Source organism: Eleginops maclovinus, chromosome 7 (assembly GCF_036324505.1).
Source record: "Eleginops maclovinus isolate JMC-PN-2008 ecotype Puerto Natales chromosome 7, JC_Emac_rtc_rv5, whole genome shotgun sequence".
Classification (NCBI taxonomy): Eukaryota; Metazoa; Chordata; class Actinopteri; order Perciformes; family Eleginopidae; genus Eleginops; species Eleginops maclovinus.
Genome location: NC_086355.1, coordinates 3,743,276 through 3,755,854, shown reverse-complemented (window position 1 = coordinate 3,755,854; position 12,579 = coordinate 3,743,276). Strand labels below are relative to the sequence as shown.

The 12,579-nt window shown below is 40.4% G+C and overlaps 1 protein-coding gene across 1 annotated transcript; it reads right to left on the bottom strand.

Moving 5' to 3' along the window:
• Positions 1 to 529: 529 nt before the first annotated feature.
• LOC134867093 (sterol 26-hydroxylase, mitochondrial) lies at positions 530 to 11,725 on the bottom strand. Its single transcript, XM_063887421.1, has 9 exons — positions 11,297 to 11,725; positions 9,667 to 9,857; positions 8,784 to 8,983; positions 6,867 to 7,064; positions 5,326 to 5,489; positions 4,888 to 5,054; positions 2,731 to 2,812; positions 2,330 to 2,536; positions 530 to 2,191 (listed from the first exon to the last, which is right to left on the bottom strand). Exons 1-9 carry the CDS (start codon positions 11,549 to 11,551, stop codon positions 2,057 to 2,059), a joined length of 1,599 nt encoding a protein of 532 aa, XP_063743491.1. The 5' UTR covers positions 11,552 to 11,725; the 3' UTR covers positions 530 to 2,056.
• Between the last annotated feature and the right edge of the window lie 854 nt (positions 11,726 to 12,579).

Here is a 12,579-nt window from a genome sequence, read left to right as displayed (position 1 = left end):
AGTACAAACTCTGCCCTCAGGTGTTGTATAGCCTGGTATGAAAAGGCAATGTGTTCAATGGGACTGATGTGTTGTTTAGACTGACTGGTTGCTGTATGTGGTCAGCTTGTGCTGTGTAAACTGACGTGAATGGGTTGAATTTCAGATCAAAAATCAGTTGTGTAAAACCTTGCTTCATTTGTAAACGGGTTGTATTATTCCACTTATATCTTGATTATAATATATTTGATTATTTTAGTATATTCTATGAAAAACCAACAGAAAAAGAGTTGAACTTTAATTCATTAATGTGTTCTAACAAAGGTAATGGGCAAATATGAACCATATATGCTGTTTATGTTGCTTGTAATTGGGATGAAGTAAACATCTGTTGAGTATTTTAACATAAAATAGTTTGATTGTGTTGAATTAAAAACCCCAAAATGCAGCGGGTCCACCAGACCCACGAACACTGGCTGAGTAAAAAAATATGAACACCACACAAGGGTTAAGCAGAACAAAGTGAACGTATGAAAGAACAATTATATCATTTGTTTTATAATGAAAGCTTTTATGTGTCAGATAATACATGTAGCTCATGGAAGAGTATTTAATTAACATTATGTGTTAATGTATGTGGGAACAATGTTCTGATACATGTTGTCCAACCACAGCTGTAGTGTTGCCTACATCTAAGATGTGAACATGAATGACAAAAACTAATACTAGTATTAATGAAAAGGCATAGATTGTATTGGAACATTTACAACAAAAGGCCATCGGTCGACAACAAGAAGAAAATCATGTAAAAACATTTTCACAGAATAGATCAATGAAATCACAGAGATGCAAAACAACTGCATAAAAACGTAAAATGTTGAAAAATAGATGGTCAATTATTAAAAATTGTGCAAAGATTGACTATAAAACGACACAGAATTACTTTAAAAAAAACAATAACCTGCACTGTATGTACAAAACACCTGCACATATATATTTATCCATATGAATTCATAATTATCTACAATCATAGCTGTATATATGTGAATTCAGATACTCTGTGTTTTACCAAATCTTATTGTTGTTGGTTTTCTTCGTACTCTTGTTTTATTTACTCTTATCTGACACGTGCTTTTCCCTACAGGGATTCATAAAGGTCCATTTTATATTATCGTATCCTAAAGAGGAACTTTTGATTGTTGGGTTGGGGGGCAGTTTACACGTCCTGGGATTTGTGACAGTGAGAAAACATAAAACACAAAGACTTGTCCTAAAGGCAGTGGTGGAAAGTAACTGAGTACATTTACTCGAGTATTATTTGATTTATTTGTACTTTAGTTCTTTTTAATGCTACTTCTACTACTGCAAATATCAAAGTTTTTACTCCATTTATTTTAATGTAGTTACTTTGTCCACAGTGACAAACTACAATACGCTTACAGGTGTAACAACTGGATAAAATAATATCCACAATAATAAAATACCGTGATAAGATCCACACTGCCTAACGACTACTTTTACTTTTGATATTTGAAGTACATTTAGGGCCAGTGAGTGAGTCATTTTACTTTTGGTACTTTAAGTATATATCATACTGTACTAAAGTAACATTTTGAAATCAGGACTTGTAGTGGGGTATTTTAAGACCATAGCATTTGTACTTTTACTTAAGTAAAGGATCTGAGTACTTACAGGTTTGTATTTTGGAGTTGGGAAAACTAGCCGAAACACGCAATAAACCTGAGGAGCAAATGCAAACACACAGAAAGCATCCTAGGAGACATGGCATTATTTAATACATTTCTAAAATCTTGGACACGTGATCAAGGCTAAACCATTATTGTGTTAAACGACAATCTCCTTTTATCTTCCAAGATAAAAAATGAAATTTGTGGGACTTAAACTTAAAACTTAAACAAGATAAGAACTAGAGGAAAGGTTAATCCTGACCAGACAAAAGACTACAACTGAATCCAGTTTGATTTGTGGTGCCTTCCAGCCGGCCCTCATGATGTGAACGCTCTAAAAACAAGTGCTCGGTAACAGGCGGGGAACACGGTGTGAATACTAAACCAGCTCAGACAGAAACCCCCGCTCGGGGTCGGTCCACAAACTGCAGGTTTATGGGTTTGGCCGGGCAGAGCAGGGTCCTGGTGATCGGCTCCACCGTGGTTCCTGCAGGATCCGGACGCACCTCGTACTGCTTTATCAACTTTGAAATAAAAATGAAGAGACTTTGGTTAAAATGTGCCGAGGAGAATAATCCTTACACACCAGTCGGTGCATGTGAGGCTTAACCCTTGTGCCTAACTAGAAATGTTTTGCAGCAACAGCAGAGAGAGGTTTTTACCCTGGAGAGGAGCAGATACATCTCCAGCTCGGCCACCCGTCTGCCCAGGCACGCCCGGATCCCGAAGCCGAACGGCACCGACCCGAACGGATGCTGCTTGGTCCTCTCATCCGCTCCTCGCAGCCAGCGGTCGGGCAGGAAGGAGTGAGGGTCGGGGAAAACGTTCTCATCGTACGAGACAGCGTAGTGGCACAGGTGGAACAGCGTCTGGGAGGAATGTACAAAGTCACGTGATTAAATGACAGAATACATGTTGTTGTAATCAGTTACAGATACTGAGAAAGAAGGGAGATACAGCCACGACTACAAAGGGTGATTTATATTATTTCCTATAAAAAGTTGACAGTGATCAGCGTCATTTCTTTCAACTTTTCAGGATTTGTGTCTGAAATGTGTCTCACGTTTTTGGGGAAGAGATGATCTCCGACCACAATCTCACTTTCAACAGTGACTCGGGCGTTTCCTGGAACCACCGGATACAACCTGCGGACCACAGAGCAACAAAAACAAATTTAAAAGACTAACATTGGCTCTTCTCACTTCTATCTAATCTCCTCCAGCAAGCACAACCATTGTAAACCCGTCCACCCCCTCTGTTCCCATTTTTTCAAAGGACGTCTGCAACCGTTTTCTAACTTTCTTTGTAGACAAGGTAGCTGATGAGAGGTCGAGCATCACCCACTCCCACTCCCCCTTCCCTATCTCTCCAGTTAGGCAGGCCACGCTGAGCAATTTCTCCTGCATTACCTCAGCTGACCTGACCGCTGTAGTGAGCTCTATCTTCATCATGCCCCCTGGATGCTTTTCCATGCTAAAATAAGTTTTGTCATGTGTCGCCCCGCCCCTGCTCCAAATTATAAACAGCTCCACTGGCTCCACTGGCTCTGTTCCATCTTTTTCTAAGCAGGCGGTTGTTCAGCCTCTCCTTAAAAAACCCAACACAGATCACTCCCTCCCGAAGAATCACAGGCCCATCTCAAAGCTCTCATTCGTGTCCAAAATTTTAGAAAAAGTCGTTGATAATCAACACACACATTTCTGAATAACAATAACATCCTTGACAAATTCCAATCAGGTTTCCGAAAACATCACTCTGCAGAATTCGCTCTCCTCAGGGTTTCCAAAGACATCATGATGGCATCGGATGCAGGTGACTACGTAGTTCTGGTGTTGTTGGACCTGAGTGCAGCATTTGACACGGTGGACCACGACATCATGCTAGATAGACTCATGGAGTGGGTAGGCATCTCAGGGTCTGCCTTCCAGTGGTTTGCCTCGTACCTTAGTGGGAGAAGTTTCTCCGTGGCTGTGGGCCCGTTCTTTTCACACAGCACTCCTCTATCCTGTAGCCTGCCCCAGGGCTCTGTTTTAGCCCCCATTCTTTTTTCCCTTTACATGCTCCCCTTAGGCCCCTTAATTAGTCAATTCAAGGGGGTCTCGTATCACTGTTATGCAGATGATATACAGATCCAAACCTGAAAATGTAAACACCCTGACTGCATGTCTGTCTGCCATTGAGGAGTGGATGTCTAGCGACTTCCTACAGCTCAATGCCTTAAAAACCGAAGTCCTGATCTTAGCAGCTGATAACATCGCCTCTAAGGTAGCAAGCCATCTGGGACCATTTAGTGGCAACGTTAGGGCTAATATCAAAAACCTTGGTGTAACTTTCGATCATGCTATGCTACTAGACAAACACATCAAACTTCTGACCCGTACATGTTTTTTCTACCTCAGGAACATTGCCAAGCTCAGGGGCGTTTTAACAAATGTAGAACTGGAGATGGCTATCCACGTCCCGGCTTGACTACAGTGACTCTCTGTTCTCCTGCCTCAACAAAACATCTATAAACCGGTTACAACAGGTCAAAAATGCTGCAGCCAGATTACTCACTCGGTACAAAAACACTTGCCACATCACTCCGATCCTTTCCGCCCGGCACTGGCTCCCTGTCCATCTCAGAATACAGTTCAAAATTCAGGTTTTTACATATAGAGCTGCCCATGGTCAAGCCCCCGCCAACATTCACGACCTGATCCACCCTTACAGGACAAACCGGGCCCTGAGGTCCCCTGAGCAAGGCCTTTTAAGGGTGCCAAGGACCAGGCTAAAAACTAAGGGGGATCGTGCCTTTGAGGCGGTGGCTCCAAGGCTTTGGAATGAACTCCCCCGGGGCCTGAGAGCCGCTGTCTCAGTGGAAATGTCTAAGGGGCAGCTGAAGACTCACCTTTTCCAACACGCTTCTGGGGTGTCGGGGGAGGTGAGTTTTTAGCTGTCCCTACACTGGTGTTCATTTGTACTGTTGTGTTTTATTCGGGGGGTTTTGCCTTTTATGGTACATTTTACTGCTGTAATTGTTTACTGTGTACTGCCTGTAAAGCACTTTGTATATTCGTGTTGAGAAGGGGGCTATATAAATAAAATTGTACTTACTTACTTACTGACTTACTTACTGACTTACTCCTATCAGCCAGAACAAACAAAGGGCCCACTGCCAGAACCTGCAGCTTCTTTATCCGGTGTCCTATTAAAACAAATGACAGACAGTCTCTCTCACCGTAGCGTCTCTCTGATGATGGCCTTCAGGTACGGCATGTGGGCGATGTCTTCACTGGTTGGCACCTTGTCCCCGGGACACACACTGATCACTTCCTGGTACAGCTGTTCCTGGATCTCTGGTATCTTTGCCAACTGGTACAGAGACCACGAGATAGTGTTGGAGGTCTGCAACAGAGAGCAACACACACGCTTATCATTGAGGTTTTTACTGTGAGGTTCCAGTTTGGTGCCCTCCCACTGAGCACCGCGTGGTGATGTTCAGTTTGAAAGAAGTCTGGGTTAGGAGTGGGCTTAATACAAGGAAGAGTAAACATGCTGTAGATATTCACACACACACACACACACACACACACACACACACACACACACACACACACACACACACACACACACACACACACACACACACACACACACACACTCTGTCTGTACTCACGGTGTCGACTCCTGCCAGCAGGAGCTCGGTGATGCTGCCCAGGATCTCGGTGACGGTCATCTGGTCGCTGAGCAGCAGGTGTGTGAGGTACGCTCCCTCCACCTGCTGCTTCAGGTGCACCTGTTGCTGGATCTGCTCCATCTTCTTCTGCACCAGCTCCTCAGCTGTGAGGGGAAAAAAAGGTCTTACATTCAAATTTTTTCCTTCAACAGCATTTTGTGTAATGGACTATTTTATTGCAAAAGAAATAGAAATAGCAATGCCAAATTATAAAGACAAAACCTGCATATTGTGCAGAATGGCACCTTTGTTTATCGTGGGAGAGAACAAACATTGTTTTTTATTTTCCTGGAACTTACTTGCACCAATATGTCTTTTGCACAACTCTTTTTAGTATTCTGTATGTTGCATTGTTGGAGGAGCCTTGGATTACCGAATTTTCCTTGACAAAACTACACTGTATATGATAAATAAACCATTCAATCTTTTTAAAGAGGCCTTGTTATGCCTGTATCATACAATTATGAAACCTGAAAATGATCATAATAGAGCCCATTACCACGAGGAAACTGGCTTGATACCTTTGCCCACTAGATGGCGAAATAATCAACAAAACACAGAAGGAAAAAGGGCATTCTGAGCTGTCAGTTGAACTTTGTGACTTTGAGTCACCGCAGTTTAGTGTCCTTGAAATGATTTGATAATGCAAATGGCCATGAAGCCTGAGCTTTAGTAACCCCTTTTCTGAGATAACAATCAGTGAGGAGGACTGGCAGAGAAAGAGCTGCACTCTAACAGCAAAAGGTGTTGTAATACTTCAAATTCCTCAAAGCAAGAGAGGACATGTTTTAATAAGTTACATTCTTTGTTTTAACATGAGTAATAAGGTATATGTAATGTTATGTTGTTTTGGAAATGTCCCACAGTCCCAGGCAACCATTAATTCCCATTTGCACAGGTTTAGAAAAAATGCTTGAGTTGTAGAAACCGTTTTGGATAACACATCATCAAGCAACTTTGCATCAATACAACTTTAAATGTGTGTGTAAAATGTCATGTTTTCACACTTTGAAAGACTGGTGCAGATTTAAGATATCGAGACATGCAAATAGAAAATTCTGCGATATATCAAGTGTGAGAAATTAATTTTTACAGGTATAACATTCAATAGTTAATGTAATACTTTACTGGTATCTAAACATTAAATACAACTGTTTTATAAACAACATCATGCAATTTATACTTCTTTCTTCACTAATGTTTGACTCTTAGCTACTTCTTCATTAACTTTGTTAAACATTCACTTAGAAGGATGGTACTTTCTATCTTCTACTTCTATCATACATTGCAGGTGTAGTTATCTGATTCCACACACCTCACCTCATTATTTCATATGTTAGTCAACTCTTTCAGTTTGTCTTTCCTGCACTGTCCTATTGTGATATGTCAAAGTCCTCTCTGTGGGACGAATCTGATTCTGATATTATATAGAAAACACGTTTTCAGTATCAAACGGCCTACAACAGGTAATACTTGCGCACAGATTTTGAAGAGGTGATCCCAGGCAGCCACAAACTGTTTCCAGAAGGTGATGTAGGGCCAGGTGCTCTTTGGGAAGAGGATGATGATGCTGGAGAGACGAAACATTTCTCCCACGGAGATGATGAACTTTTGGGTTTCCTCCGGCACTACCTCTTCCATGCAGCCCATACGAGTCTCAAACAACACTGAACAGATACCTGCGTTTAAAAAGACATATAAAACAAACTTTATAACTGTTTGCTATCTTGGCTCCAAAATGGTGGAACTGCACCATGGCCAATAAAAAAAACCGAAATAACGATATCACTTGTTTTTTTAGCAAAGTGAAACATTGGTTTTGGGTGATATTATGATCCATTTCTTACCAAATGTGTTTCATAGGGTTGTGTTAAATTCTTTCACACAAAACTGGTTATTAAAATAATATGTTATATACCCCTGGCTTTGTGGCATTGCAAAGTAAATACAGAACACAAGCCTTATAACATATAATCGTATGCTGCTGCTGCTGCTGCAATATTGTACTCATTGTGTTATTATTTGTCATGCCTTGCACAGCCCTGTTGCTCCATTTAGCATGATATACAGAAAGTAAATCCATCATTTAAAAATATTGCTGCTGTTCAAAGGAATATATTGACCTTTTAGGGAATGTGTTTATCTGTTTTCTTTCCTAGAGCTTGATGAAAATAAATCAATACCACTGTCAAGGCTGCCAGTTACATACGAAGCTACGGCTAGTTAGCTTAGCTTAGCTTAGCAAAAAGACGGGGGAAACAGCTAGCCTAGCTTCGTACGCTGATAAACCTCTCTAAAATGATAGATTCATATTTGTTTTCACTTTGTTATCATATAAATGAAACCAAATAAAGCCAGACTAGCTTTTTCAGCCTGTTTCCAAGCTAAGCTAAGCTAACCAGCTAATGGCTGTAGCTTCATATTTAGCACACAGACATGAGAGCCGTATCTGATCACTTAATTATCTGAAGGAAATGGAATAAGCACATTCCTAAAAATGTCAAACTATTTCTCTGTGTACATAAACTGAGTATCTAATCAGGTGTCAAGGCCAAAACATCCAACAACTGTGTCAAAGTTTACGCCCCGACACACACACACACACACACACACACACACACACACACACACACACACACACACACACACACACACACACACACACACACACACACACACACACACTGACACACTGATTACGAATGGATTACTAATTATCTGTTCTGCAAGAATAAACAAGTCAGAAGTGTTGTTGTAATAATTATTTTGCAAGTATGAACATGCAATATCTAAAGTTTGCTCCTCATTCTGCACAACTAATCATTTTATTTAATTAATATTCTGGATGTAGGGCTTGTACCTGAGTATTTTATGATACTTTTCTTTTATGTAAAGCATCTGGGAAATTCTTCCACCATGGTAAAAATAAAGGTGGTGCTTTTTATTCAACTACAATTATTTAAAACTTATATTATATTTGTTACTTTTATTGAAACACATGAAATCCATTCTCTAAGGCTCTAACATTAATGTGTCAGTGATTAAAACATTAAGTACATTTAGCTAATTATGCTTCTTAATTCTACTAGCAGTGGATCGTTTACTTCTTTAATCAAAGTTAAGGATCTAAGTACTTCTTTCAGCTCTGTATTCGTGCGCTACGTTGTTTACTTTTTAGATGATATCATTGACAAACTTTAAAGATTAATAACAGAAATAGAAAATCCTGCAGAATACTTTGAGCCCAAAACATTATCCAATTGAACTTGTGTTGAAAAATAACACAGTTGGTTAGTCAAACACTAACTTTCTAACTGCATTTTATTTCCTCTAACCTCTCTATTGCTAACCCAGATGTTTTCTGTTGAGTTTCCACAGCTGATTTGTCCACTACTGACCTTCAAAAGCAAATTTGTAGAGTTCCTCCGTCAGGTCGTTGACCATCACTCCGCCACCGTTTGTCTCCCTGAGCCAGGCCACTCTGTGGATGAAGTCCGTCACCACATCGTTGACGGTGTTCGTGTAGGAAGAGACGTGTTTGGGCTTCAACATCCGAGGATTCAGGATGCTGCGGATGCGCTGCCACTTGGCCCCCATTCTACCAAAAACAATGGAGATTAATGAGAGAAAATGGGCTTACAGACAAAACGAGATAAGAGGTTAAAAAACGTTAGTCAATCGAAAATGTACTGTTCTGTGAAATGGGATAGTGTGTGTGTGTGTGTGTGTGTGTGTGTGTGTGTGTGTGTGTGTGTGTGTGTGTGTGTGTGTGTGTGTGTGTGTGTGTGTGTGTGTGTGTGTGTGTGTGTGTGTGTGTGTGTGTGAGCTGTTTTCACTGCTCTGCATTTTCTACTTTTGTTTTTAAATTGCAAGGACAGTTATTAGACTCAGCTCATAACAAAGCGTTCAGTTTGTTGCTGTGACTATGGCTCATGAACAACCAGGTGAGGAACACAAACCAGAACCTGCGTTGTCCTTGTTTTCTGAGGAAGCTGTGTTGACATTTAATCTGATGTTTGCAGTAAAAGAGGTTGGGCAGTAATCTTTATGATGTTGTCTCTCTGAACTGGTGTTTGCTCAGTCTGTGTGTGGCCCATGGATGATTTTAGAGTACTGGCCCGAGCCACAGCACAAACTTTTACTAAATAAAAAATAACATGTAAATTACAAATATTAAAACTATAATAAGAAAATACTGTGAAAGAAATATGTGTAGTAAATCAAAATGTAAAAGTGGAACAGTTGTGCAGTGTTAAATTGTGCAGAATGAAGTAAACTCACTCTGTCAGGGGTCCGTGGGCCTGGTTCCTGATCTCCCTGTATCTCCTCCAGTGGGGCATGTCTGTGCGGACCGGGTGCCTCCCCTCCTGCCTCAGAACCTGCTCGATCAGCTCTGCGGACGCCACGTTCACCACGACCAGAGGCCCGTACTTTGACTTCCACAGAGGGCCATAGATCCTCCTGTGCTCAATCTGTGGGCAGAGAGGGAGTCGTTCATGGAGATATTCGATGTGTAATACGCCAAAGAACCACACACATTGAGCTGCCCACAGGAAGACTGATCAATTTGTTATTTCTGGGTCTAATAAAATATTAACCTGAGTTTTGTTATACTTGTATTGATTCTCAAACACTCATTAGGTTTTTATCGAGTTTACTATTTATTTATTTGTTTAGATTGCACAAAAACAAGTACTTCGATGTTGGATATTTCAGGGATTACAGTTATTTTCTTTACCGTAGTTGTATGCATATGGTGGTGTTTTGTCTTGACAGTTTTTTGAAGTTATTAATCACAATATAATGCCTCCATTAAGGTGAATTGTGACTATACTGAATGTCCTAAATAGTTTGAGCGGCAAGGCCAAGCATGTGGTTAATAATACTTGTATTACCTTAAGAGTGCAGGTGCACATTTTTTGTATATATTGTGGAAAAACCGGTTCAGCAATTCATATTTGGAAGTGTAAAGGGAGTCAATTCTGCTCTGCAAATCAAGCTGTTAAACATTGTTTTTACTACCCATGCAGATAGTTTTGTTTTGATTATTAAAATATCTATTGCTTCGTTTACTGCCTCCACCAGGGTTGTAACTTACTGATTATATTTCAATGGAGAAGCAAACATTGCAGTTTCTCAGATTCCAAGGTAATGTTACTAAAAAACTGAGAAAATGTCCATATTTGAGATGCTGAAAAAAGCCTTTTCTGCAATTTTTGCTTTTTGCTTTTCTAATGAGTGTGATGTCATTTTTCATTGCTGCCAGCAACAGAAATACAAACGAGTCAATTTGCCTTTCAGCACTGGATTCAGGGAGTGCATCTTATATGCAAAACCACAGCACTGACAGACACACACACACACACACACACACACACACACACACACACACACACACACACACACACACACACACACACACACACACACACAGCAGAGGTAAATAATGTAATTTCTTTGCAGAAAAATAAAGATTTGAATAGTTTTTTGTGCTTTTGCATTACTTACTCTGTATATATTTAGTGCCATCATATGTGGATTCATTGTGATTACATCATTTAACAATGTTTTCTGATTATAGTGAGCCTGAAGTTGCATCCTGTCACTACAGCAGACGTCACCTTGCTTCCTCTTTTATTGTGCTTTGAATAATTTCATACTTTGCATGCTTTTGTCTTTGTCCCGTTTAATCTGAATCCGGAAACACTAGTACAAACATTTTGGTATTTTGTAATTTGTATTACATATTGTATATGGTAACTAATCCTTTACTTAGGCCATGATGTCATTTTAACTTGGCATACAATCGAAGTCAGTCTCCATAAATGAATTTGAAATGACTTATGGTCGAAAAGGTCGAAACCGAACCACAACACAGCAGTCCTTTCATCCACAGATACCCTCCACTTACCTGCAGTTGTTGCGCCTTTTTGAAATACCCCTTTACAAACATCCAGTTTAGAGTAGTCATGAAACTCGGTCCGCCTAAATCATCCATAGTTTTCTGTTTCATGGAGTCATTTATCACTGTGGTGGTGGTGGCTGCGTCACGGCGGTGGATGCCCGCATGATTCCCCGCATTCAGTCCGGCTTTCCCCCTCTGAATCCCGGCGTGCTGCTGCCGGTTCACCCGCAGTCCGAGGTTCACCAGAGATTTCCTCAACATTTCTACCGCAGGTGTGTTTTTCCTGCAGCTTCCGAGGTACAAACAGACACGACAGCTACAGTGTGTGTGTGTGTGTGTGTGTGTGTGTGTGTGTGTGTGTGTGTGTGTGTGTGTGTGTGTGTTTTTTTTTGTGTGTGTGTGTGTGTGTGTGTGTGTGTGTGTATGTGTGTGTCAGATAATAATGGCTCGGTGTTTATAGCTGCAGGCCGCTTTTAAACCCCAGGCTCTGAGCCAACAGTGGACTTTGTACCCTATCATAAACCTTCATGATTATGCAACACGCACATCCAATACCAATAAGCTGATTGTGTCCTTTCAATAGAAGATTGAATGCTAAAAACACATCTGAGTTCTAATACTGATTAACTGATTAACATGATTAAGAGGTTTAACTTAAAATAAATAACTTTTTTTTGGGTGTAAAACACGAAAAGCGTATATCTCCAAATCCTGCAATATGAATTCAAGTAAAACATGACGTCTGTTGGCCCGGTATTTCGGATCCGATCCAGTTTTCCATGGGTTCTTCCTCTGAACATGTTCACTTCCAACATTGTTTCATGACAATGGGTCCAGTGTTGTTTTCCCGTTATGCTGTTGAGAAACCAACCAGGAGTAAGGAGTTGCTCAACACGCTTCTTGTCTTGTTATTCGGTGTAAATATCTTATTGGGTTACTTTAGCTCAACGGGTTTGGTGAAAAATTAGACTATTCACTTCACAATGTAAATCTTGGTGTGCTCAGTGTGTGGACAAAGGTTATTAAATGTGCCATGTATTAAAGTGCCTTCTGGAAAACTGATCAATTCAGTATCAATAAACAAACCATAAGACATGATGATAGCGATTTATACTGTATTGGTTCTCTAAAACTATCTATTTCTATTGAGTTAAAACTCTTTATATTCATTTGTTTACCCCTAAGAATCGTGCTAGTAGGCAAATGTTTATTATTAGTGCAAGGATGTTGCTAAGGATGACTCTGTCTGCAATAACTCTGTACAATAATCCCCCTCTGGCTGCAGACAG

What these genes read in the sequence shown, in the direction of transcription:
- LOC134867093 (XM_063887421.1), bottom strand. Translation starts at nt 11,551, where the DNA reads ATGTTGAGGAAATCTCTGGTGAACCTCGGACTGCGGGTGAACCGGCAG. An exon ending in AAAAGGCGCAACAACTGCAG is followed by an intron (nt 9,858 to 11,296) that starts GTAAGTGGAGGG and finishes CTCTGCCCACAG; the next exon opens with ATTGAGCACAGGAGGATCTA. An exon ending in CTACAAATTTGCTTTTGAAG is followed by an intron (nt 7,065 to 8,783) that starts GTCAGTAGTGGA and finishes TTTTAAACGCAG; the next exon opens with GTATCTGTTCAGTGTTGTTT.